This window comes from Natator depressus, chromosome 10 (genome assembly GCF_965152275.1).
Source record: "Natator depressus isolate rNatDep1 chromosome 10, rNatDep2.hap1, whole genome shotgun sequence".
In the NCBI taxonomy this organism is placed as follows: Eukaryota; Metazoa; Chordata; order Testudines; family Cheloniidae; genus Natator; species Natator depressus.
Window position 1 is genome coordinate 10218823 of NC_134243.1, and position 25886 is coordinate 10244708.

Sequence of the window (25886 nt, forward strand, 5' to 3'; positions counted from 1 at the left end):
AAGAGAACCAGAGGGCATTGTATAGTCTTCCCCAGTGATAAAAAAGTGAGGGTTCAGAGGCAGAAAGACAATAAGAGGGAGTCTGCTGTTGGTGCACACTCCCTCACAGAACCTAATGACTACGGAACATCGATAGAATACGTGTCCCTCTGGGATCAGCATCTCCAGCACAGATATTACTTACTGTAGTTGTACATAATGCCAGAGGCCCAATAAAAAACAAAAAGAGCATGACTCTTCTCTCGCATGGTTTTATCAGTGTATCTCCACTTACTACAACTAAGTTACTCCTAATTTACTCCAGTGGTAAGATCAGAATCAGGTCCATAGCCTTTTGTTGGACCAGTTTGTGACAGAGATTCTATTGCTATCCCAGCCTGTTCTACTTCATATTGCAGCATCAATTCTGAAATCCCTTCCCAAAGGGTTGACTCTGATTCGATCCAAATTGTTTGCCTAACCATAATAACAATACGATATAATAATTTACCCAATGATCAGATCTAAAACACAACCATCCTATAGCTCTGTATTTTGTTTCCTTAGACACACAGATGAACAGTTATATGATCATTATCTCTAAACAGGTTAAACTGTGGTTTGGAAAAGAAAAATAATCTCATACCAGCCTGGTGAGTCCTGCCCTGCCTGGGGCTGCTTCTTGGTCCATCCCCTGCGGCATTGAAGGCAGATATGCAGACCATGTATTTGGTGTGGCTGGTCAGATTTTTCAGCCGAACTGTTGTCTCTGGGAGGAAAAGGACCTTCACTTTCTCAGTGTCATTCTGGATGTCCATCTCCCAGTAATAAATCTGTTAAGAACAGAGAGATGTTGAAGTCAATCCTGCACTCAGATTACAGTCTCATTGCGATGCAGGCTGTAAAACAGGTACTCTTGTTTCCCCATGACCAGTAAGACGTTGGCAGTTTTAGCTTTGGACCATTCAGTTATAGGGTATAATAGTATTATTCACTCTTTGCCCAATCCTGAAGGCCTTATTTTATTTTTACTGAGGAAAACTCCCCTTGGGTTCAAAAAGAGTTTCCTGAGAAAGGCCTTTTAAAAATAGTGTACAGACAATGTGACATGGCCTAATGACATTAAATAAGACCTTCCAGAACACAGGAATAAGTGGCCAGGTACCAAACCATTCTCAGGTGTGAGTTGCCCATTAGTGCTGGCATTCTGGTATGGCTACAAACTACACAAGAAAGTCCTTAGTCCCAGACACAGATCCACCTCCTCTGAAAAAGGCTCTCTCTTTAGCTTTCATGTAGGTACTTCCCCCCGATTCCCCTTTTCTCCCATACTTATCCTGCAGCCATACAATTTAAACTCCAGAGATGATGATTCCAATAGGCTACCTCCAGAGCCATTGGTAGCACGGCTTGTGGATAGGCCTAGCAGTGACAACTATACAACAGGCCAGGGCATAAAGTCAGGGCCGAGCCAAGAGTCTACCTACGCTCGACAAGCTAAGCTATTAGAACTATCTATACACATACAAGAGAGAAAATGTATAAATTGATATATAACATTGCTTGCTATGGCCAAGAAGTAATGCCAGATTATTCTCTCTCACTGGCTCGGCTTTCCTTCACTTGCAGACCTAGATACATGGAGAAAGGCAGAGCCAGACACTGAACTCAAGCCAACCTCCAGCGTTTGTAGTCTTGCCCACTTCCACTCGCAAAGGGTCCTCTCCCATCTGGAGAGACAAAACAAGATGGTTCTGCAACGTGCCTTGTGTTTCTGCAAACCAAGTGCAATAAATACTACTGTTTAATTTTGTTAAAAAGTTAAGGACATGAAATAAACTCTCTGAAATCTGACATGGCTCATTCTTACAGCTCGGAGAAAGTTATAGATTTCCTGATGTCTCATAACAGCTGTCAGTTCCCACCCCCACTTTTCTTGTGCCTTTGGTATTTGGAGCAGACATGTTCCCTGCCTACACTGAGCTCCCCAACTCTCTGTATGCACTGAATTTCCATTGAATAGTAGTACCCCCTTCTCTTTGTCTCTGCCTCATTCTCTCTCCCTCTGGTTTTGGGACATAATGCCATGTTCATTACTGTAGCCTGAGTATTGCTTTAGTCTGCCTCGTGCAGCAAAGGTAATTCTGAAGCCAAGTGAGATAATGAAAGCAGTAGGAAAAAGTTATTGCCTTGTAGCCTTGTATGTTCCCATTTTGGCTGTCGACAGGAGGTGGGTCCCAGGTGATCTCTAGCTGGCTCGCAGTAAGAGCATTTACTTGGATGTTCTGTGGGGCCATTGCTGGTGCTAGAGAGAGAGAGACAGTAAGAGAAGGAAATAAGGAGAATTAATAGTGACAAGCAGAACTAAACTGATATCCAAGTTGTACTTTTCCATTTATGGAGTAACCAGGTTAGTCTCTTTGTTTATGCCACAAGTGAGCTAAGAAACAGAATCAGCTTTAAATCCATCTAACACCACAGAGAAGTCTCAGATAAACACTTGCAGTGCGTGTGGAATGAGAATCACTTGGGCCTCTTGGAGGTGGCTGTGTTCTCTGTCTCATACAGACCAGCTGAGCACACTCAGTCCACCAGGCAGTTCTTTAAGAAGAAAATGGCAGAGAAAAATCTCCTTATTGGCGTTCATCTAAGCTTCAAAGGCAAATGTTTGACGGTGACTTTGCCTTTCTGAATGGCCAATTGGTGAAGATAAACATATAGAGAAGTAGCTCAGGTTTCCCCAACCTTTCTCCTTAGCAAGAGTCACCATAATGTCCTGTTTATGCTATTGCAGTTTGCTGCCATGAGGCTCACACAACTGGGGCTGCAAACACAAAAAGCAAGAGGAGTGCATCTTTAAAAGACTAGCATCTTTAAAATTATCTCCAGAACACTTTAGAAACAAACTACTGAAAGTAACATTTTCTGTACAGTAAATGGATTTTGATACTTTTTAGTTTTGATTTCATTGTATCTTAAAATATAAACACAGACTGGAATTGTGTCTCTTTCTGGCTGAATGTGTAATTTATTCACATGCTTGCCATTTCTCCTCCTGTGTACTGCACCATACCAGAAAACTAATCTCTCCTCTTTGTGCGCACCTGGGTCACACAATCTTTTCCCTTTGCTGTGATCCAGCTCAGTGCAAGTGAAACTTCTTCCCAAGTGACGGGTGGGGATGGTCTGTTTCCTAGATCCTCTGTCTTAGCCTACAGCAGCTCTTAACAAACAGCATGTTCTGGTTACAGAAAAGATGTCTAAACATGTCCTGTTTGAGCTCCCAAAATGGGAAGGAGAGGGCAGAGCATAAAACAATACCACTCCTACCTTCTCCTTGTGCATGTGCAGATGGTACTGCAGCCTTTGCCCACAGTGTCTGAGCTTCCTGCCCATTTATAGATTGTAAATAGAAGTGATAAAATATTCACCACCCGAGTAAGATAGCCCTGGTTATCTGTTCCTCTAGAGAGCTCTTTCTTTAGAAAGAATGACCTTCATAAGTCAGACTCTCCCTATACCCGCCTGCCTTCCAGGGTTATAAAATAAAATAGTAATTAACACCCACTCAGCCTGACACCAACTATTTATTTTGTTCTAACTGTGTGGTTTCTATATTATCACTGCCCACCCTGCCGTTAATGGAAATGTTAATAACCAGCGCCAGGTTGTTGTGACAGATGCTTGGGCTCATTATCAGAAATTCTTATTTACCGCTCCATTAAACGACAGAATCGCACAAAAAAGCCACAAAAACAATTCAATCAAAACTAACTGGAGGAATTTTAACAGCCACATTAATAATCCAAAACATAAATAAAGTTAATGTCTTTTGCCTGTTTGCCATCGGCAACCCTATTGCAAAATTATTGTTGTACAATTAAAATGTGAAAGGCAAAATTGAGCAGGGTCATTATCCTGGTGCTCAGTTAAAACTGTTTGCTTATTATTATTTTTTAGTGTTTTTTTTAGTTGGATATGTCAAATGCAGGAGGTGAGAATGGCTATAAATAAAACACAAGCTGGGCTTGTTTAGTCAAGTGAACTCATCTAATTGCTGCTCTGCAATCCAACCCCTCTTCCAGATTTCACTGGTGATGTGAACATAGCAGCAAGCTCACCTGATGGTTATGTTCAGTGCAACTTCACGTTGCTACCTTAGTTCTGAAACTCTCAGATGTGGAGGGCTTTATAGCACACATCAGAGCACACAACTGAGCGTATTATACAATAGAAACCTGCAAATACATCTTTGAGATCTGGCGATGACGACATATTGGGGAAAACAGAAATATGCATAACCACAGAGAAAAACAGATCTGCTTTACCATCTACTTTTGTCCTACATAGTGACACAACTGGATGTATTGTACTGACAGAGAGATTGTACTTTGAGGCCACATCTACACTAGCATTCTTCTTCAAAATCCCAGTGCTGGGCTAGAACCAGTTGCAGCTCCTATGCTGCAAACAACAGTCGGAGAGCTAGCGTACACAGGCTCCTGCCATTTTAACCGTGTCATGTAACTCTTTTCAGAGCATGTCTAGACAACACAATGTTTAAAAATGCCAGTGATCATTCCACCCCGACGCTCCTATTTATAACCCCAGAATCCTGATGACATGCAAATTATGTTTGGTTTGGTGCCATATGAGTCTGTCTCGCTATCGAACTTTCAAACTCAGATGCTTCACTCTCCCTACATGCACAGATTTCCTGTTGAAATAAACAGGGACAGCAGAATAGTGCTGTGCATGCCTGATGCTCTGCAGACAGCACATTACATTAGGGGCAAAGTGAAATATTTTAAAAAGAATGAAACACGTCCCTAAAATCACTCCTGTTTGAGACCCCAAAACCTTCACTGAACGCATGGGCAGACTTTACCAGTACAAGCAAACACATTTTAAAGGTGAGCTGAAAGGCCTTTCACCATCTAGGAATTCAGTTTTTCATAGCTGCTGGCCTCACTAAAACATAAAGCAGAGTGGGAACTGCATCCCTGACATTGGTGTAGCTGTTAGTGACATTATCAACTTTATCAGGAGAGACACAGAACCCTGAGGGCCTGAACTCAGCTCTTGGCTGGTAAAAAGCATTTCAATTCCTTTGAAAAATGTATTTAGTTGTCATTTCTAAGTCTGCACATGTATTCTTTTTTGGGATCTCATGTAGCTTTTTGCAAGCACTTATTTTTGTAATAGGATTTCAGTTTACCTTTGAGGCTGCTGTCTTTAAAAGCTCACTCAGCAACACAGAGACAGGGTAAGGAGTTGAATGAGCAGATTGTATAATAATTAATTCAGTAATAATACTAATTATGAATTGGTATGATGCTAATAGAATGGCACAAGGACAGCAAATCAACAATACCACATGGAGACACAAAAAGATGAAAGCTGGAGCCAAAATTTACTAACATGGGTGCCTAAAGTTTGACACCTACATTTGTATTTGGACACCTAAAATGCAAGTGGCCTAATTTTTGTCCCACAGCAAAGTCAATGGGAGCTGCAAGTGCCAATCACCTTTACATAACATGGTGGTTAAAATATGCCGTGGCCAGGCTACAAGAGAGTTCCCTGTATTGTTAGCACTGGTGGAGTTGCACTGGGCCATTAACACTGATTTTCAGTAATTGTTGGAACACTGGGGAAGCTCCAGATGACTAGAAGAAAGCTAATGCTGTGCCAGTGCTTAAAAGGGTAAATAGGACAAGCTCGGTAAATAGACTGGTCAGCCTGACATCAATAGCTGAATACCTAATACAGGACTCAATGAATGAAGGTGGGTGGGTAATATAATTAACGCCAATCAACAGGGATTTATGAAAAATAGGTTCTGTCAAACTAATTTGATATCTTTTTTGATGAGATTACAAGTTTAGTCGATAAAGGTAACACTGTTGATGCAATATACTTAGACTCCTCTAAGGCATATGACTTGGTACTGCATTATATTTTGATAAAAAAATAGACAGATATAAAATTAACATGGCACACAATAAGTGGATTAAAAAGTGGCTAACTGACAGGTCTCAAAATGTAACTGTAAATGAGGAATCATCGAGCAGGTGTGTTTCTAGTAGTGTCTCATGGGGATCAGTTTTTGACTCTATGCTATTTAACATTTTTATCAATAGCCTGGCAGAAAACATTAAATCATGACTGATAAAGTTTGCAAATGACACAAAAATTAGGGGAGCAGTAAATAATGAATAGGACAGGTCACTGATCCAGAGAAATCTGGATCATTTGGTAAACTGGAAGCAAGCAAACAATATGTGCTTTAATATGGCCAAATGTAAAGCTATACATCTAGGAACCAGGAATGTAGGCTGTACTTACAGGATGGGGGACTCCATCCTCGGAAGAAGTGACTCTGAAAAAGACTTAAAAAGAAAAGGAGTACTTGTGGCACCTTAGAGACTAACAAATTTATTTGAGCATAAGCTTTCATGAGCTACAGCTCACTTCATCGGATGCATTCAGTGGATGCATCCGATGAAGTGAGCTGTAGCTCACGAAAGCTTATGCTCAAATAAATTTGTTAGTCTCTAAGGTGCCATAAGTCCTCCTTTTCTTTTTGCGGATACAGACTAACACGGCCGCCAATCTGAAACCTGAAAAAGACTTGAAGGTCATGGCGGATAATTAGCTCAGCATGAGCTTCCAGTGTGACACTGTGGCCAAAAGGTCTAATATGATCCTTGGACAAATAAACAGGAGACTATTGACTAGAAGTAGGGAGGTCATGTTACCTCTGTATTTATCACTAGTGTGAATGCTACTGGAATACCATGTCCAGTTCTGGTGTCCACCATTCAAGAAGGAGGTTGACAAATTGCACAGTGTTCAGAGAAGAGTCATGAGAATGATTATAGGATTGGAAAACATGCCTTGCACTGATTGAGCTCCTTGAGTCTCACTATTTAGCTTACCAAAGAGAAGATTAAGGGGTGACTTGATCACAGTTTAAAGTGCCTACAAGGGGAACAACAATTTGATAATCTCTTCTATCTAGTAGATGAAGGTACAACAAGATCCAGTGATGGGAAGTTAAAGTCAGACAAATTAAGACTGGAGATGGGGAGCACTTTTTTTTTTAAACAATGAAAGCAATTAGTCATTGGAGCAATTTACCCAGGGTTGTGGTAGAGTCTCCATCAGTGGCAATTTTTAAAAGACGATTGGATGTTTTTCTAAAAGCTATGCATGAGTTCAAACAGCAATTAATTCAGAGAATCCCTATGGCCTGTGTTATACAGGATGTCAGACTAGATATGTGATCACAGTGGGTCCCTTCTGGCTTTACAATCTACTTGAATGATGGGAGAATTACCAAAAAAACCCAACACAACAAAACATTGTTGCATATGTAGCCCAGCATTACTTCTTGTTAGTGTAGAGGCTCTCAAGGCTGTGTGGCACGTGGAACTTCTCACCAATATGATGTTGCAGTTGGCCTTTCATTTCTTTTCTTAGTGACAGTTGCTATGATGCTTTGTAGCACTCCATAGGCTACAAATCCTTGTGATTTATTGTTTAAACATAATAACTTTCTTTATGAAATGCACTCTGCTGCTACTGTTGTGTCTGTGATATTTGTGGGTAGCTGAGAATTTTCTCTCTACTTATTTTATTATTGTTTATATAATGTCAATATTATACAAGGCAATTTAAAGACAAGTATAGGACAAAATCCTTGCCCTCAGGAGCTTGCTTTTTAAACAGATAACACTCAGTTGAAAGTTGAGGGGAGGGATGCAATGAAACAAAGATGGACTGCAGCATGCTATTTAGCATGATTCTCTTTGATTCCACAAGTTTCAAACAATTCTGTGTTTCTATTTTGCTAACACATCTGATCCTTTTTTATCTAGTGAGCATTATTTATATTTTTCTATTCTTCAACAAGAGCTTGAAATTAACCTGGCTGCTTTAACTCCCCTCTAATCATTAGTTGTATTATGCTAACATCAAGAAGTCAGGATCCCATTGTGTTACAAATTGTACAAACATATAATAAAAAGATATCCACTTTCCTAAAGGTTTTACAGTATAAGACTGTAGAGAACAGGTGGATTAATAAAAACTTAGACGAAGGGGCAAGAGCACAAGGAAGCTAAGACATGATCGAGATCAGCATGACAAGCAGTGGTCACAGCAAACCAGCTGCCTAATTATTGTGGAGTTTTTGCAGGCATTACAACAGAGGAAGGTTTTAAGGAAATAAATTAAAGGAGGACAAAGAGACAGCTTTTCAAATGTTGCAGTACCTCCTCCCATGCACAAGGGGCAGCATGGGAGACAGCGCCAAGATGGTTCTTGGAAAATTTTTGAACTGGGCAATCAAAGCTGGCACCTTTGTGGAATGAAGGTGTGGTATGCCATACTATTTATTGCATCTCCTCCAGCAACACTGACGCTATCACCATAGCTGTGTAACTAGGATGATTAGTTAGTTCATGTTATAGAAACAGCCAGAGATGAAGCAGTTTTTCACTGACAGAATGGGATCTTTTAGAAACAGATGTTCAGAATCTAGAGGATGTTCTCCACTCAATTCTAGCCATTTTCAGGTAATTCATATTTTGGGACTAAATTATGTGGCGATGTCCCTCTAAGTACACAAGTTCCATATTAATTTTATATGTGTAATAATATAGACATGCATACACACAGAGTACATATATATTATATCCTTGAATTCTCAAAAATAATACAATTAACAAGTATAGGGTCATTTGACCTAAATTGTACACTATTTTCTTATTTGGGTATCAGTTTTTCGCTTCAAAAGCTTGGGAGGAACAATAACAGTCTTACAAACATTAGGTATCTACAAATGAATAGACAGGGTTAAACCCAAAGGCCAAAATCTGCTCTCAATTGCATCAATGTAAATTAGGATTAACCGCATTAAAGTCAATGGAGTTAAATCAGTGTGAAACTTGTATAAATGAGCCTTGGTCTACACTATGAGTTTATGTCAGATTTAGCAGCATTAAATCGAATTAACCCTGCACCCATCCACACAACAAAGCCATTTTTTTTGACATAAAGGGCTCTTAAAACCGATTTCTGTACTCCTCCCCAACAAGGGGATTAGCACTGAAATCAACAGCACCGTTTCGAATTAGGGTTAGTGTGGACGCAATTCGAAAATATTGGCCTCCGGGAGCTATCCCACAGTGCACCATTGTGACCACTCTGGACAGCACTCTGAATTTGGATGCACTGACTAGGTGTACAGGAAAAGCCCCGGGAACTTTTGAATCTCATTTCCTGTTTGGCCAGGCGAATGATGAGCTCTGCATGGTCACCTTTGCTGATGACTACCTGTGCATGGTTATCAGCACAGGTGACCATGCAGTCCCAGAATCGAAAAAGAGCTTCAGCATGGACCGAACAGGAGGTAATGGATCTGATCGCTGTATGGGAAGAGGAATCCGTGCTATCAGAACTACGTTCCAAAAGACGAAATGCAAAAAAAAATCTCCGAGGCCATGAGGGACAGAGGCTACAGCAGGGACGCAACACAGTGCCGTGTGAAACTTAAGGAGCTCAGACAAGCGTACCAGAAAACCAAAGAATCAAACGAATGATCCGGGACAGAGCCCCAGACATGCTGCTTCTACGCTGAGCTGCATACCATTCTAGGGGGGCCCGCCACCATTACTCCACCCCTGTCCGTGGACTCCGATGATGGGGTACTCTCCGCCATGCCTGAGGATTTTGCAGATGGGGAAGATGAGGAGGAGGAGGACAAGCTTGAGGAGAGCACACAGCACACCGTTCTCCCCGACAGCCAGGATCTTTTTATCACCCTGACTGAAATACCTCCCAACCCAACAAAGCCGGAGAAGGGACCTCTGGTGAGTGTACCTTTTAAAATATAATACATGTTATAAAAGCAAGCGTTTTTTAATGATTAAGTAGCCCTGAGGACTTGGGATGCATTCGTGGCCAGTACAGCTACTGGAAAGTCTGTTAACGTGTCTGGGGATGGAGCAGAAATCCTCTAGGGACATCTCCATGAAGCTCTCCTGGAGGTACTCTAAAAGCCTTTGCAGAAGGTTTCTGGGGAAAGCAGCCTTATTCCGTCCTCCATGGTAGGACACTTTACCACGCCATGCTAGTAGCAAGTAATCTGGTATCATTGCATGACAAAGTCTGGCAGCGTATGGTCCCAGTGTTTGCTGGCATTCAAGCAATATCCGTTCTTTATCTCTCTGTGTTATCCTCAGGAGAGTAATATCGTTGATGGTAACCTGGTTGAAATAGGGGAATTTAATTAAGGGGACATTCAGAGGTGGCCGTTCCTATTGGGCTGTTTGCCTGTGGCTGAAAAGAAATCCTCCCCACAGTTAGCCACACGGTGCGGGGTGGGCATTGGCGCTGAGCTGTTCGCATTTGGCTAGCAGGGATCTTCCCTGATACCAGCCACGTGGTGGGGGAAGGGGTAAAGCGATCATCCCAGAGAATTGGATGGGTGGGGGGTTAGTTTGGTTTCTGCTGCTGCACGTTAACAGGAAAACCACAGCACTAAATGGCCAACTCAACGTGCTTTGCTTGGTATGGGAGAGGAGAGCACTGCTGTTATGAAGGTTGCAGAAGCTGAAAGACTATGGCTTACCATGGTTGCATGCAAGCCAAATTCTGTTGCCCGGCACTACATGTGTGATCTCTAGCACCAGAGCCGCAGGCACTCAACATAAGATGCAAAATGCGACCTTGTACCAAAATCGCATGTGCTATGTAACGTGAATAGTGTTCATCGTGAAAGAGTATAGCCATTGTTCTGTAAAATGTATCTTTTAAAATACTTCACTCCCTTTTTTTCCTCCAGCAGCTGCAAATGTTTCAAGCCTCCCTCCTCCGTCCCAAAGGCTATCTCAGATAAGGCAGCAAAAAAACCGCACGTGGGATGAAATGTTCTCTGAGCTCATGTAGTCGTCCGGCACTGACAGAGCTCAACAGAATGTGTGAAGGGACACAATAGCAGAGTACAGGAAAGTGGCCAATGAATGTGAGGAGAGGTGGCAGCAGGAAGATCAGAGGAGGCATGAGGCAACACTGTGGCTACTGCAGGATCAAATGGACATGCTCCAGCGTCTGGTGGAGGTTCATGAACGGCAGCAGGATCACAGACTGCCGCTGCAGCCCCTGTTTAACCACCCTCTCTCCTCCCCAAGTTCCATAGCCTCCTCACCCAGATACCCAAGAACGTGGGCGGGGGAGGTTCCGGGCACCCAACCACTCCACCCCAGTGGACAGCCCAAGCAACAGAAGGCTGTCATTCAAGAAGTTTTAAAATGGCCTTTTCCTTCCCTCCTACCCTCCTCCCTCACTCCACCCGAGCTACCTTGTGAGTTATCTCCCTATTTTTATAATCAATTAATAAAGAATACATGTTTTTTAAACAATAGTGACTTTATTTCCTTTGCAAGCAAGCTGTGATCAAAGGGGGGAGGGCGGGTGGCTTACAGGGAATTTAGAGGCAACCAAGGGGGTGGGTTTTCATCAAGGAGAAACAAACAGAAGTGTCACAGAGTCATGAAACTGGTTTTCAAAGCTTCTCTGCTGCGCAGCACTTCCTGCTGTGCTCTTCTAACCACCCTGGTGTCTGGCTGCGTGTATTCCGCAACCAGGCAATTTGCATCAACCTCCCACCCTGCCATAAACATCTCCCCCTTACTCTCACAGAGAATGTGGAGCGCACAGCAAGCAGCAATAACAATGGGAACATTGGTTTCTCTGAGGTCTGAGCGAGTCAGTAAACTGCGCCAACGACCCTTTAAACATCCAAATGCACACTCTACCACCATTCTGCACTTGCTCAGCCTATAGTTGAACAGATCCTTACTACTGTCCAGGGTGCCTGTCTATGGCTTCATGAGCCAGGGCATTAAGGGGTAGGCTGGGTCCCCAAGGATAACTATAGGCATTTCAACATCCCCAACAGTTATTTTCTGGTCTGGGAAGTAAATCCCTTCCTGCAGCCGTTTAAACAGACTAGAATTCCTGAGGACGCGAGCGTCATGAACCTTTCCCGGCCATCCCAAGTTGATGTTGGTGAAACGTGCCTTGTGATCCACCAGTGCTGCAATCCACCATTGAAAAGTACCCCTTGCGGTTTATGTACTGACTGCCCTGGTGGTCTGGTCCCAAGATAGGCATATGCGTTCCATCTATAGCCCCACCACAGTTAGGGAATCCCATTGCAGCAAAGCCATCTAGTATGACCTGCACATTTCCCAGAGTCACTACCTTTGATAGCAGCAGCTCAATGATTGCGTTGGCTACTTGCATCACAGCAACCCCCACAGTAGATTTGCCCACTCCAAATTGATTACCGACTGACCGGTAGCTGTCTGGTGTTGCAAGCTTCCACAGGGCTATTGCCACTCGCTTGTGAACCATGAGGGCTGCTCTCATCTTGGTATTCTTGTGCTTCAGGGCACGGGAAAGCAAGTCACAAAGTTCCATAAAAGTGCCCTTACGCATGCGAAAGTTTCCGAGCCACCAGGAATCATCCCAAACCTGCAACACTATGTGGGCCCAGAATCAGTGTTCCATGGCATGAGCCTGCCCCAGTGACATCATGATCTCCAAATTGGACTGCAGTTTTAGAGAAATATGAATTCATGTCCTCATCACCGCGCTGCTGTCGCCTCCTCGCCTGGTTTTTCAGATGCTGGTTCTGCATAAACTGCACAATAATGCGCGAGGTGTTTACAATGGTGATAACTGCTGCAGTGAGCTGAATGGGCTCCATGTTTGCTTTGCTATGGCGTCTTCTTGGGCAATCCAGGGAAAGGGCGCAAAACGATTGTCTGCCGTTGCTCTGACGGAGGGAGGGGCGACTGACAACATGGCTTTCAGGGTTGACTTACAATGAATTAAAATCAACAAAATGGGTGGCTTTGCATCAAGGAGAAACAGAATGGCCCCCTCAAGGATAGAACTCAAAACCCTGGGTTTAGCAGGCTGTTGATTTCACGGAGGGAGGGAGGAAGAGAGAAAATGAATACAAAACAAATCTGGTCTATTTCTTGTTTTGATCCACTTCATCTATCTTTATACATCTTGCTGGCAGCAGATGGTGCAGTACGACTGCTGGCCATCGTCATCTTCTGGGTGCTTGGCAGAAGATGGTGCAGTATGACTGCTGGCCATCGTCGTCTCCTGGTTGCTCATTAGAAGACGGTGCAGTAGGGCTGCTGGCAGGATTGAATCGCCATGAGATGTAACTTAAAAGGGAAATGACCTGGCTGAGTCACTCCCATGTTTGCCCAGGCGCCCCTGACCGACCTCACCGAGGTCGGCTAAAAGAGCACCCTGGAGTACGGCGACGATGGCTACCAGTCATACTGCACTGTCTGCTGCCAAAAGGCAATGAACTGCTGCTGTGTAGCAATGCAGTACCACGTTTGCCAGCAACCAGGAGACATACGGTGATGGTGAGCTGAGCGAGATCCATACTTGCCGTGGTATGGCATCTGCACGGGTAACCCAGGAAAAAAGGCACAAAACGATTGTCTGCTGTTGCTTTTATGGAGGGAGGGAGAGAAGAAGGGGTCTGACGATATGTACCCAGAACCACCCACGACAATGTTTTTGCCCCATCAGGCATTGGGACTTCTACCCAGAATTCAAATGGGCGGCGGAGACTGCGGGAACTGTGGGATAGCTACCCACAGTGCAACGCTCCAGAAGTCGACGGTTGCCTCGGTACTGTGGACGCACTCTGCTGACTAAATGCACTTAGAGCATTTGTGTGGGGACATACACAATCGACTGTATAAAGACGCTTTCTACAAAACCCACTTCTATAAATTCAACCTAATTTCGTAGTGTAGACCTGGCCTGAGAGTACAGTCAGCTCCACTGACAGCACAATTCAGAATTCAGCCCCAAGGATGTACTGAAGGTTGTTCAAGTATGCAAGAATATGTGGCAAAGACACTGCTGGGTGTTTGACATTGTGTGAACATACTGGCCTGATTCTCTTCTCCCTTACTACACCAGTATAAATTAGGATAACACCATGTGAGAAGGTGCCTTTTCTGATCTGCATTAAAACAAAGTCTATCCTTGTGGGGAGTCAAAACTCACATCCTTCCCGGGGCCTGGCTTTATTAACCAAGAAATTAACAAAGTTCTGTTCAAGTCTTCTCCTCAGGCTTGCCTGCCCCCACAATTCCCCCTGCTCAGCCCACATCCTAGTTCCTGTCTTTGTTGAGGGCCATTCCCACTACCTTTATCTCCAGATGGGGTAATAAGTCATCTACATCAGTGAGTCAGCAGCATCCATTTAACATTTATTAGCAGGATCAACATCTGCTAATAGACTGGGGTGTTTCATGCAAACAGTGTCAACTTGTTACAGTCCACTGACTGCAGTGTTGTTGTAGCCGGGTTGGCCCCAGGATATTAGAGAGACAAGGTGGCTGAGGTATTATCTTTCATTGGTCCATCTTCTGTTGGCGAAAGACACAATCTTTCAAACGTTCAAAGAGCTCTTCTTCAGATTGAAGAGCATGGTGTAAGCTCGAAAGCTTCTCTCTTTCATCAAGGTTGGTTCAATAAAAGATATTACCTCACACACCTTGTCTCTCTAATCCTCTGCTGAAGTCAGTAGTGTTGCAGTGGTGTATAACCAGTAGGAGTGAGAGTAGAATCAGGGCCACAGACTTTTCACATGCTTATGGGTATATATAGAGGTGCATATATAGTTCTATTAAGGAGAGGCTGTGCTAGCTCTTCATCAGGATAGGTGTCCAGGTATGTTTGGTATCACAGGGATGTGAGAGCTGTTAGCCAAATATATACTGTATCCTCCATGTGTGGGTCTGTCTGTATCAACTAGGAAAGGGTCCCAGCTTCCCCAGTATTGACTGCTTTACCTTGTAAGTCAATATATGGATTTCTCTACTCAAGAATGTCATTGAAAACAGGCCATTTTAGCTCCCTCTAGAAGCAGTTAGGGTATCTCAGAGACCCCATCAGGGAAGTTAGCAAAGCATGAGAATAGCCAGAATTTAAGAATGTAGGGAATGTTCCTAGTAATCAGTGTTGCCAACTCTTGCCATTTTTCTGAGAGTGATGGGGGCTGAAGCTGACTTAGGGTGCCGCAAGAAGCTCCAGCCTCCTCCTGAAGTTAATCCCTGCTGGAAGCCAGCAGAGTCTCTCTACTAACCTCTACTCCTTGGCACCTCTTCTCCTCCCCACTGCAGCTCCTGGCCTCGGAAGGGGCAGAGAGGAAGGAGCCCCTGGAGCTGCCCCCCACAGACCTGAAATGGGGCGAGGGGACCCTGCAGCAGCCCCCAGGCCTGGGGTTTGTGTGTGTGTGTGTGAAGAAACCCAGGAAGAGCAATGGTGAGGATGGGCAGGAGATTGAACTGAGAGGGGCTGAACTGATAGGGCAACTGGAAGAGGTCTGAACTGATGGGGTGGAAGCAATGGAGTGGGAGGGGCTGAACCAATGGGATGGGGCTGAACTGAGGGAGAGGCTGGGGGGACAGAACCGATGTGGGGGAATTGAGGAACAGGATTAATTGCTGGGTAGGGGACAGGCAGATGTCAGGGTGAGAGCTCCAACAACAGGATCTAAAATCACCTTACCCAATATGTTTGGGAGAGTGTCAGCACTAATTGTCACAAACACATGCACACACAGAGCCTGGGGATGGGCAGGAGGCGCTCACAAATCAGAAGACTCAAAAACTCAATATATATATTAAATCTCATGGCTTTTGGGGGGCCCAAATCATGATTTTCAATTTCTTGCAGATGGTAATACTGAATACTATATCATTTAATTAAATGACCGTTAATTACAGACCCAAGCTTCAAAATCCATCCTGTCCTTGATCCTTGAAAATTTCATTTGCTCGGGATTCGGTATAGCTCAAAGTGTCACTAGAGGGAGCTAAAACAGCTGTAATCTTTACATGTAATCTTTTCTCCTATCAAAATCAAAGGGAAATTAGAATACATGTGTACCATTCAGTCACAGCAGAATATGCATTTTAAAATGATACCTTTCTGCTCTTTTCCCTTCATCTTCCCGAATGAAAGGCTCCCTCCTTCACCTCATCATCCCAGACACTCTTGCTATGAGGGCCAGGGCTACAGGATAAAACTCACAAACCAAAGCAAGTGTAAAATGAAGTATAAAACCATACATTAAATACCAAAGACTGTTGGTATAAAAGCCAACTCCTCCTGGAGTAGAAGAGAAACCTTAGAATCCCCTGACCTTCCTCACTTTCCTCTCACTCCCTTAATACCCTATGTCACGAGGGCTGTCTCTCAGACAAAGGAAAATGGATGGGGTTCCTTCAGTCAGCACCACTTCTGTATCTCAGAAATTAAAGATGGAAAATACTGTTACACCAGCTAGTTCATATCTCTGCCATAGCAGGACTGCTCCCTACATACAGTCACCTTGTAGAGCAACACAATGACACGCCCTTTGTGATGCAGAGACCCACTGGTGCCAATGGGCAAAGGGTTCACTGTTCTTTACAAGCAACTCCTGCCTCAGAACTGACAAACTCACTATCCCTAATACATCACTTTCATGGTATTTATCAATGAAGCATAGTGTGAACTGACTGGTCAACCACACAACTCATTTGGAACTGGAAGAACACAATTAGGCAGCAGAGGAAAAAAAAAAGGATTACAGTACTGGGTTAACTAATAAAGGGAAAGAAGTAAACTGTTTCTGTGTCTGTTTCACTTAATTTAAGATGGTTAAAAGCAACATTTTTCTTCTGCATAGTAAAGTTTCAAAGCTGTAATAAGGCAATGTTCAGTTGTAAATGTTTGAAAGAACCATAAAGTTTTGTTCAGGGTTACGAACAACCTGCATTCCCGAGGCGTGTGTAACTCGGAAGATCTACTGTATTGAAACTATGCCTTATGGCCTTGGGGTAAAGGTTAGTCTCATTCATGACCCATTCAAGCAGGATGGATATGTCACCTCTCCCTGATCAGCAGATGATGTAATGCAAGGTTCAGTTGTCTACCTTTGCCCCATCCTAGAACGGTCAATGGAAAACCATCAAAGACAGCTGCAAACTATCGACAGGACTTGAAGATAAAAAGAAACATAACTGACGGGATTACCCTGTCCATGAAAAAAGGCAAAAGAACCACTCAGTGTGTCACAGGATGGAAAAAGACACTCTGTATTCTTTCACTGAGGAGACCTCTTGTTGAGCAGGGGTGTTTCATGAACGATTGGATCCTGGTTCCTGAGAAGCAAGCCAGGCTGAACTCAGAAGGGGAAAACCTACTTCATTAGATGGGAAATGTAACCGTGTAGGCCCTAGTCCATGTTTTATGATTTTGTTTTATATTATAACCATTTGTTTCCATCATTCTCTCTTAATTGTAGTGGAATCACTATTCTTTCTTAAATCAATTTTCTTTTGTTTTATTGCTCACAAGTCCTGTGTGTGATACAGGAGTGATGATTTACAGTAAAACCAGTAAACTGCGGACACTGTTCCTTTGAGAGCAGAGGATCTGGGATTTCTGTGAGGACCCAGTGTCAGGAGCTGGATATCACAGGGGAATGATCTAAGGGGAGTCAGGGACATAGAATCATAGGACTGGAAGGGACCTCGAGAGGTCATCTAGTCCAGTCCCCTGCACTCATGGCAAGACTAGGTACTAGTAAGACCATTCCTGACAAGTGTTTGTCTAACCTGGTCTTAAAAATCTTAACCTGCAAGGCAAAGACAGGGCTGGTGGTGTTGGGGAGCTAACACCCAACTATCACAGGCAAGGCTCCCTCTTGCTAGAGGCAGGGGGTTACAAGATGACACATAGCCTGGGGTAGCCCAAGATCCAAAGGCGATGCCTGGGAAGTTCAATAGGGTCACATGCCCCTCTCCAGATGCCTGGTGGGGGTGGGCACAGCCAGGAGGGAACTGAAACAGCGAAAGGAGCAGAACGTGGTGCCACTGACAGCTCCTCCAGTGGGGCTGTACTGCCTTCTCCCTGCCCGCAGCCCTTCCACGCAGCTGCATTTCCTGGGGTCTGTACAGCCCAGCCAGAGGACAGGGCTGGGGGCGGTACTGGTACCGCTGTGCCGGAGGAGCTGTTGGTGTGGGACCACTGCACCCAGGAGCCAGCACCCTGCGCTGACCACTCCTCTGGCACAGCTGTACTGGTACCGCCCCAAGCTACGAGTCCTGTCCTCTGCCAGGGCTGTACAGACCCCAGGAGACGCAGATACATGGAAGGGCTGGGGGCAGTACAGCCATGCCAGAGGAGCTGTCGGTGCAGGGCTGCCTTCTTTTTGCCTGACATTGGTATCCGGCGCAGTGGGAGGACAGAGCTCCCCACTCTCGTAATGTGGGATGAGGAGGGGACGAGAATGGCGCAGGGGCCTGGGCTGGGGGCAGGGAGGAGTCATGTGTGTGTGTGTGTGTGGGGGGTCACATGGCAGGTCACGTGGGGAGGTTTTAGCTGGTGTCCCCCTTTGTGTCCCTCCCATGAGTCGCCCATGCCAAGAACTGCTACACCCTTCCCCACCACCCACCGTGGGCTGCATCTACAGCAGACTCATTTCCTGCCACCTTAGGAAAAAAGGGCCAGACCAGAGTCTCAAATCTGGTGCTATTAACAGAGTATTGGGCTGTCCACATGCACCTTGTGGTTCACAGATTGGAGAAAGAGTAATGACTTTTCGTCTTGAACAGACCAAATGAATGCATTATTCAGTGGCACTGTGTGCTATACAGTTATTTGTTCTTTGTTCTCACATACAAACATGGTATGTCCTCTAGCAATAACGGGGTGACTAGCCACTTTTGCGGCTTTGGAAAGCATAGTTATGGTTTGGATCTGAAGTCCTTCATGTTTAACATAATGGTAATGTACAGTATCTTCTAACAGCATTTCTCCATTTAAGCCAAAGAAGAAAACTTGAGTTTGCAAAACATTGGGTCTGATGAGCAGAGGAAGCTTGCCAAAGTAAGTTTTGCAGGATCTGGTGCCAGGTGCTCGGGGGTGCCCACAGAAAGTGTGGTTTGACAATGTGACTGACTGGACGGGATGTGGTATGGCGTGCCTCTCAGAACTGTGTGAAGACGGTGAAACACAGAGGAAGATTGCTGGCCAATGATTCCTGTTTTGTGGGTTCTATTCACAGGGTCGGTGGTGCGGGTTATAGCCAACCCCAAATTTGCCTTAGCCCCCCCGCCATCCCGTAGCAGCTGCTGCTCTCCAGCCACCCAGCTCTGAAGGCAGAGCGGAGAGAGCACTGGAGCAGCATCGGAGAAGTAAGCCTGGGCAGGGATGCCTGAAAGCAGGCCCTAGCCTATGTTCCCGCCCGCCACGGCACGCCATCCAGGGCAGGTGAAGGGTCCAGGGCTCTCTACAGTTCTTGCTCCCTGGACCTCAATAAGAGTCGCCTCGGCAGGGGGGACCCAGCTCTGGGGCTGGCAGAGCCCTCAGGGTCCGGGGAACAGCAACTGTAGAGAGCCCTGGACCCCGAGGGCTCTGCCAGCCCCCAGAGCTAGGTCCCCCTTGCCGAGGCGACTCTTACCGGCTGTGAGCACTGCCTGGCTTCGGCTTCTGCCCTCTGATGGGGCCCTGGGGCAGGACCTCAGGGAGGGGAGGAGAAGAGGACGAGCAGGGGCTGGAGCCCATGGAGAAGGGCAGGCATTGCGGTGAGGGAGGCTAAGCTCCCACACTGGAAGAGGCTGGTACTTCCCTGACTATTCGTTGTGACGTGACCCTATGGTATTTTGCACTATGAGAGAATGTATGCACATATTTAAGCCAGAAAGACTACCTAGTCTGCATGGGAACTCCATCCTCACAGCAAATGAAACTACTCCTCACCTTGACGTGTCAGCCCCTCAAATAGTTAAGGCTGCAGCTGAGTTCTATTTCATTCTATGTAGGTTCTTATGCCCCCCCTCATTACCATAGTATCTGAGCACCTTCCAGTAGTGAGTTCAGCTGTCTGACTAACATCTGTCAAGCATTGTTTGTTCTCTCCTCTTCTCCCCAGAGGGAGAAGCACACGCAGTGGAGTGTACTGGTGTGGTTACGTGTGTGTGTGTGTGTGTGTGTGTGTGGGCAGGAGGTGGATTTTTTTTTTTAATATATCTATACCTGTTGCTATGTGTTTATGTTAGCAAATGCCTGGTGAAAGGAAAGTGGTGAGGTGTGTGATAGTTCTTGAGAGAGTTCCCATTATAAACCTGATTTTACACACACCACCCAACACTCAAATTTCAAAACCCACAAAAATGTCAAAACTTTGCTAGATACTAAAAATCATGGACTGAATAGAGAGACTGGATTTATGGCATATTACAACAATCTGTAACCCACTGACAACCACACACACCCGCAGCTGCTTCTCCCTCCCTCCCTTTCCTCTTTATGACTGGAGGGGTGTTAACAGGTCATTTCGCCTTGAATGGTCCCTTGAAACATGCGTTAACCACTGATGCTAAACAATCTGTTCCACCTTGTATCTAACAGCCACAGTCCCAGACCTGAAGAAGAGCTCTGTGTAGCTCGAAAGCTTGTCTCTCTCACCAACAGAAGTTGGTCCAATAAAAGATATTACCTCACCCATCTTGTCTGTCTAATATCTTAGGACCAATGAGGCTACAACACTACATAAAAAACAACAACATATCAGTCTTAAAATTAGTAGGGAAAATCAGGAACTAAGGTAGACTCTCTCCAAACTTAGAAGTGTATCAGACAAGAGGTCACAATTTTGGCTCATTTAGGGTTCAGGAGCCAAATCTGGTTCATTTGAGGCTGCAGGATTGCAACGAGGCTAATGTGACTGGAGGAGTTTGGGGTCCAAATGGGGAAAGACTAAGCCCTGCATTTTCTGGGTGTTGGAGTTTTTTCACTGTAACATTCTTGCACTCAGTAGAAGCTAGCTTTTCCTAGCTTGAATATTTGTGCGTGCTATGGCCATATAATTTCAGTCGGTTGCTAATTCACATTTTCATGAGGAAGATCAAGGCCTTTTTACTTTCAATCCCTGATAAATGGCTGAGAATGCCTTCAGTTCAGAGCCTGACAATGGCCAGGATGCTGAAATCTGAAAGCAAAAAAAACAACATTCCTTTTCTTTTTGCGAAAACACTATATTGTTTCAGAAGATGATGCCAGACTCATGTTCAAGTGTTTAACCCAAATTAGAAATTCTAAACGTCTACAGCACATCTTCAAAAGTGCCCGATCAGACACCCACAGAGCGGATCAGAAAAGGCAGGGAGACTGGGCCAAGGCGGGTGAGGTAGTATCTTTTATTGGACCAGCTTGTGTTGGTGAAAGAGACAAAGCTTTCAAGCTTCTTCAGGGCTGGGAAAGGTGATCAGAATGTCACAGCACACTACAAGGTGGAACAGATTGTTTATCATGAGTAGTTAACACATACTGCAAGAGACCATTCGAGGTGAAGTGGCCAGTTAACACCTCTGCCAAAAAAAAAAAAAAGGGGGTTAGGGGGTTACAGATTGTTTGTAATTAACCATAAATCCAGTGTCTTTAAATCCATGAGTTTTAGTGTCTGTCTAGCATAATTATGAATTTAAGCTCCCAGGCTTGTCTTTTGAAGGTGTTGTCCTGGTTGGAGGATGAGGACTGAAAAGTCAGATATGGAGCGATCACTTTGTGAAAAGTGTTCACCCCTGAGTGATATGGAGGGCTTTTTTAAATCACGTTTTTGTGTGAGATCATTGGAGAGTGTAGTGATTGCCTGGGTACAGTTTTTAAACTTGATATCCGGTGTATATGTAGTTGGGGGATTATAGATTTAAAGAACAGCCCTGACATACACATAAAGCGTGCTTATTAGAAGGCTGATACTTCATCTGTTGGGCAGAGATTCCCCTGTGCCTAGGTTCACAGCAATCATACGGGAGGAAAAGTGAGATGGCAGGACCATAGGGAGTTGAGGTGTGCAAGAGAAACATCACAATACCTTGCTCACTTATCCCAGGATGAGTGTATGCAAGCAGAGCAGGACGGGAAAGTGAGAGGAAACAAAAGCTGATTGCAGGGTTAACCCTTGAGCCAACCAGAGTCCAAATCTAAAGCCTATCCCCGCTTGAATATGAGTTATAAGCCAAAAGCGGAGGTGGTTTTGTCATAGCCCCAACCTTATCTCTGCAATATATGGCCCATTTTATTTTAACAGTGCTTGTTCATGGTTTTTTTTTTTAAGGGAAATTAATTTCTTTACTTTCAGTGAGTGAGTCTTGCTAATTTTCGCATTAAGGCCATGTATCCACTAGCACATTTCCTACCATTTTTATTACTGTATTACTGTAGGACATAGGGACCATAGTCATGGACCAGGACCCCACCATCATAGGCCCTGGACAAATACAGAACAAAGAGACCTAGTGCAGATGCAGCTTTACTGGGCACAAATAGTTTCACCACAGCATCCTCTGTCCCTGCACTTAGTTCCTATCAGGGTTATACAACACAACAGTATCAGTGCTATCAGCTGCTTTACACTAGTACTCCCACCATTGCTTACATGGGTGGTAGTGCAATGATGGTAGTTTTTCTGAAACATGCTAGTGTAGCTACAGTCTATGTCTTCAGCTGGTCATTGCTGAGAGCTGCCAGGGGACTGTCAGGTTTGTAAGAGGTAAGTTAATCGTCCAGGCAAGAGTTGCATGGCAAAGTATGGTACAATGGGACATAAATAAATGGTAACAGGGGAAAAGATGGTAAGCTCTGTTGATCAAAAAATGTTTATCCCTTTAGCTCGGACACTAACATCTTTCCTGGATCGCAACATGATAGAAGGCGGCAATTAAGCCAGAGCGAAACAAGAAACTGCTGCACTGTATAAAGCATTGTGTTGTACCGAGGGCCATGTATGACTGATATTAACAGCTTAATGAACTGTTAATGAGGTGCTCAGTCAGCTGCTTTTACTTGCAGCATGAAAATAAAGCAAATGATTTCAGTAAGCCTCTGCATTCTTGATGGGGAATTAAATATGTCAGATAAAACTATGTCTCAATCTTGACATTTTTCAATGCATTGTTTTAAAATTCCTTTTTCTATATGGTAGAATAACGTGCTCTGACAGCAATATGACTCCTGGTTCCTTCCTTTCCATCTTGACAATGGATTGAAGTCCCCAGCAACCTGCAGAGATATCTTTTTGACACATTTACATTAGGACACTTCTTCCAGGGACTTGCACTGGTCTGGTTAGATTCTCCCTTTCTATTATAACATCTACAGAGCTGAAGTTACTCAGTTTGGGTGTTTAATAAATAAACTTCTTTGATCTCCTACAAAAAGTGTGAGATCCTAAAATTACCTCTAAAAGAGTAGCTTGGGTGGGTGATAGAAGGAGGAGATAGAGATAAGCCTTGTCTAGATTAGTACAATTCATATCCATAATTCACCATCAATGCAACTCCAGTGCAGTGGTGAAAACTCTAACGTAGGGAAGGCTCAGGTGTTTTCATCAACCTTCCAGGGTCCAAAGAGATGCTGTGCACTATCCACACCAGTGTTGCCACAAGTGAGGCTGCATCGATAGTGAATTATAGGTCTCACCTGGGCTTAGTGCAGGCAAACCCAGAGTGATGCCCATGTACAGAATGAGACTATGGAAGCATAAAACATTTCACAGAAGCTGACGGGATCACCAGAGAAATGCTGGTACAAGGCAATACCTGTAAAGTCCAATGGCTGATCACACACCCAGAGGGCCATGCCATTTAGATATAAGATATAAGCCATTATTTTATTGGCTTCTTGTAAGGCACAAGAGATTGGAGAAAGGTATGTGACTGGAAACCCCAGTCAAGATAAAACACTCTCCCTCCCCTCCATTTTCTCTTTCCACCTTCCTGAGTTTTTCCTTTCTTGTTCTGCTTCTCTTTCACTCCATTCTTTCAAGCAACAATGTCAGGGAAACTAGCTAGCAATCCTTAACTCTGAACCCCAGTACAGTGCTTCAGAGACCAGACTGTCAGTCATTTTCACAGATGCATTGCTGCTGTTGCTAGGCCCCTATGCAAAGCAGAGTGGCATAGCACGGGCAGGTAAACTAGGCAGCAAGGTGGAAGGAGTCAGCCGAAACCTCTCCCTACTCAAGAAGCTGAGGGAAGGATTTAACATCTCTGCTGGAGAACAGCACCCCACACTGTGTAATGGCAATGTCCCAGTACCACTGTTCACCATGAAGGCTCTGCAGCCCCTTCAGATTTAAATAGAAAATCAACATCTTACATACTCCTTATTCCCCGCACCTCACCCAAAGAAGCCTTTTACTCACAGTCAGAAGATAACTCTTAAAATTAAAATATTTCCTACATTTCAAAAGTTTGGTACTTCTGCGTGCTAAGAGGGATCAGCCCACTGCCAGTACAAGATATTATAGTGCAGATTTATTTAGGCAGCGTGGGTGCTAAAGTAAGCTGCACTTTGTTTAAAGCTTGGCCAAAATGAAACCGGTTCCTCACCCCGACCTCTTTAACAGAAGAAAAAACGGCGGCTAGGCTGACAAACTGCATCCTGCATTTTAAACGGATGCGATTTGAAATGGCCAAGATATTTAACCTCCCTCAAAATGGTTTAGAGTGGAAATGTCCGACTAACTCTTGCAGCATTGCTGGCAGCACTGTACTTCCAATCTGCAGATGCATAGTCATTCACATACATACCTGCAACCAAGGGCGCTGGAACAATCTGTATCGCGGGGGTGCTAAGAGCCACTGACAAAAACTGTAAACCCTGTATATGATGGAAACCACTTCAAGCCAGGGGGTGCTGAGGCACCCTCAGCACCTCTATTTCCAGCACCTATGGCTGCAACACACATGCCCCACACAGATAGAGGGAAAGCAGCTAAGAGTGCCAAGTTAGAATGACTGAAGTTGCCAGCTGTAATGTGTTGAAGTGTTGGTTTTCCCGGGACCTCTCTCCAGAGGCATCATTTCAACTACACTCTGGAAAGGGAACAAGAGGAAGCCCTTTTTCTGTAAGGGCTGGGAGGTTTGAGATGGGGGGTGGGGGAAGATTCCCTCTCTTCTCCCTCCGAGTAATTGCGGGTGTGGGGAAATGATGCCAAATTGGCCATTCTGGAAGGACATTTGAAAGTAACGGAGAGGGCTTACATCAGGGAATGAAAACCGTCAATGAGGATAAGTCCTTGCACCCACATCCTCCTCCCGTAGCAGAACAAGAATCAAAGGCAGAAAGCACCCTGCTGGGAGCAGCTCACAGCATTGAACCGGTGTCTAGAATTTAGCCTTCATCCCCCAAAATGCTGTTACCTGCTCCTCCTTCCTGAGCACCATCCCTGTTCTCCCACCTAAATATTCAGGTCCCCCTACCCCCACTGCACCCTGTGTTCCCCTAAGTCTCAATCTCCTATTCATGTCCTTGGCACTCCTCAGCCTCTTTCTATTCCTCGCCTGTCTGTACCAGTCCAGAGGCATCCCAGAAGAATCTGAATGCTTTTCCTGCTGTAATGGACAGGAACAAAGCTTTCTGGGGTGCATTATCAGTGCTTCAGATGCAGGTGGGCAGGGGGATGAAAAATAAACAAGTTCACGAGCTCTAGGGACATTTGTGGTGCTGCAGGCAGGGAGGCAGAGGAAAATAATTACGGGTAACAGTGGGAAAAAGATATTTGCTTTGGCTTCTGTAAGCTTTGTACTGTGGGGGCAAATTCAAGTCAGGAGGTGGTGGAGGGGAAGAAATGGTCCTATTACTGTCCAGACGGCAACTTTCATTAGACAAAGTGAAAGCAAGACAGACACTTTCCCAAAAGCTGATGTTAAAGCAACCAAGGTAGCATTTCAATACAGGACTCCCAGGAAGGGGGTCTGCATCTCCCAGTCCTTGGCTGCATCTTTTTG

At 44.7% G+C, this 25886-nt stretch overlaps 1 protein-coding gene across 1 annotated transcript in view; it reads right to left on the minus strand.

Moving 5' to 3' along the window:
* SDK1 (sidekick cell adhesion molecule 1) overlaps window positions 1-25886 on the minus strand; it is a 655892-nt gene that overhangs the window by 37536 nt on the left and 592470 nt on the right. Inside the window, exons 37-38 of the mRNA XM_074965177.1 lie at window positions 2169-2284; window positions 626-812 (exon numbers count right to left, since the gene is read on the minus strand). Of these exons, the coding sequence (XP_074821278.1) occupies window positions 626-812; window positions 2169-2284 (303 nt within the window). The remainder of the gene's footprint in view (window positions 1-625; window positions 813-2168; window positions 2285-25886) is intronic.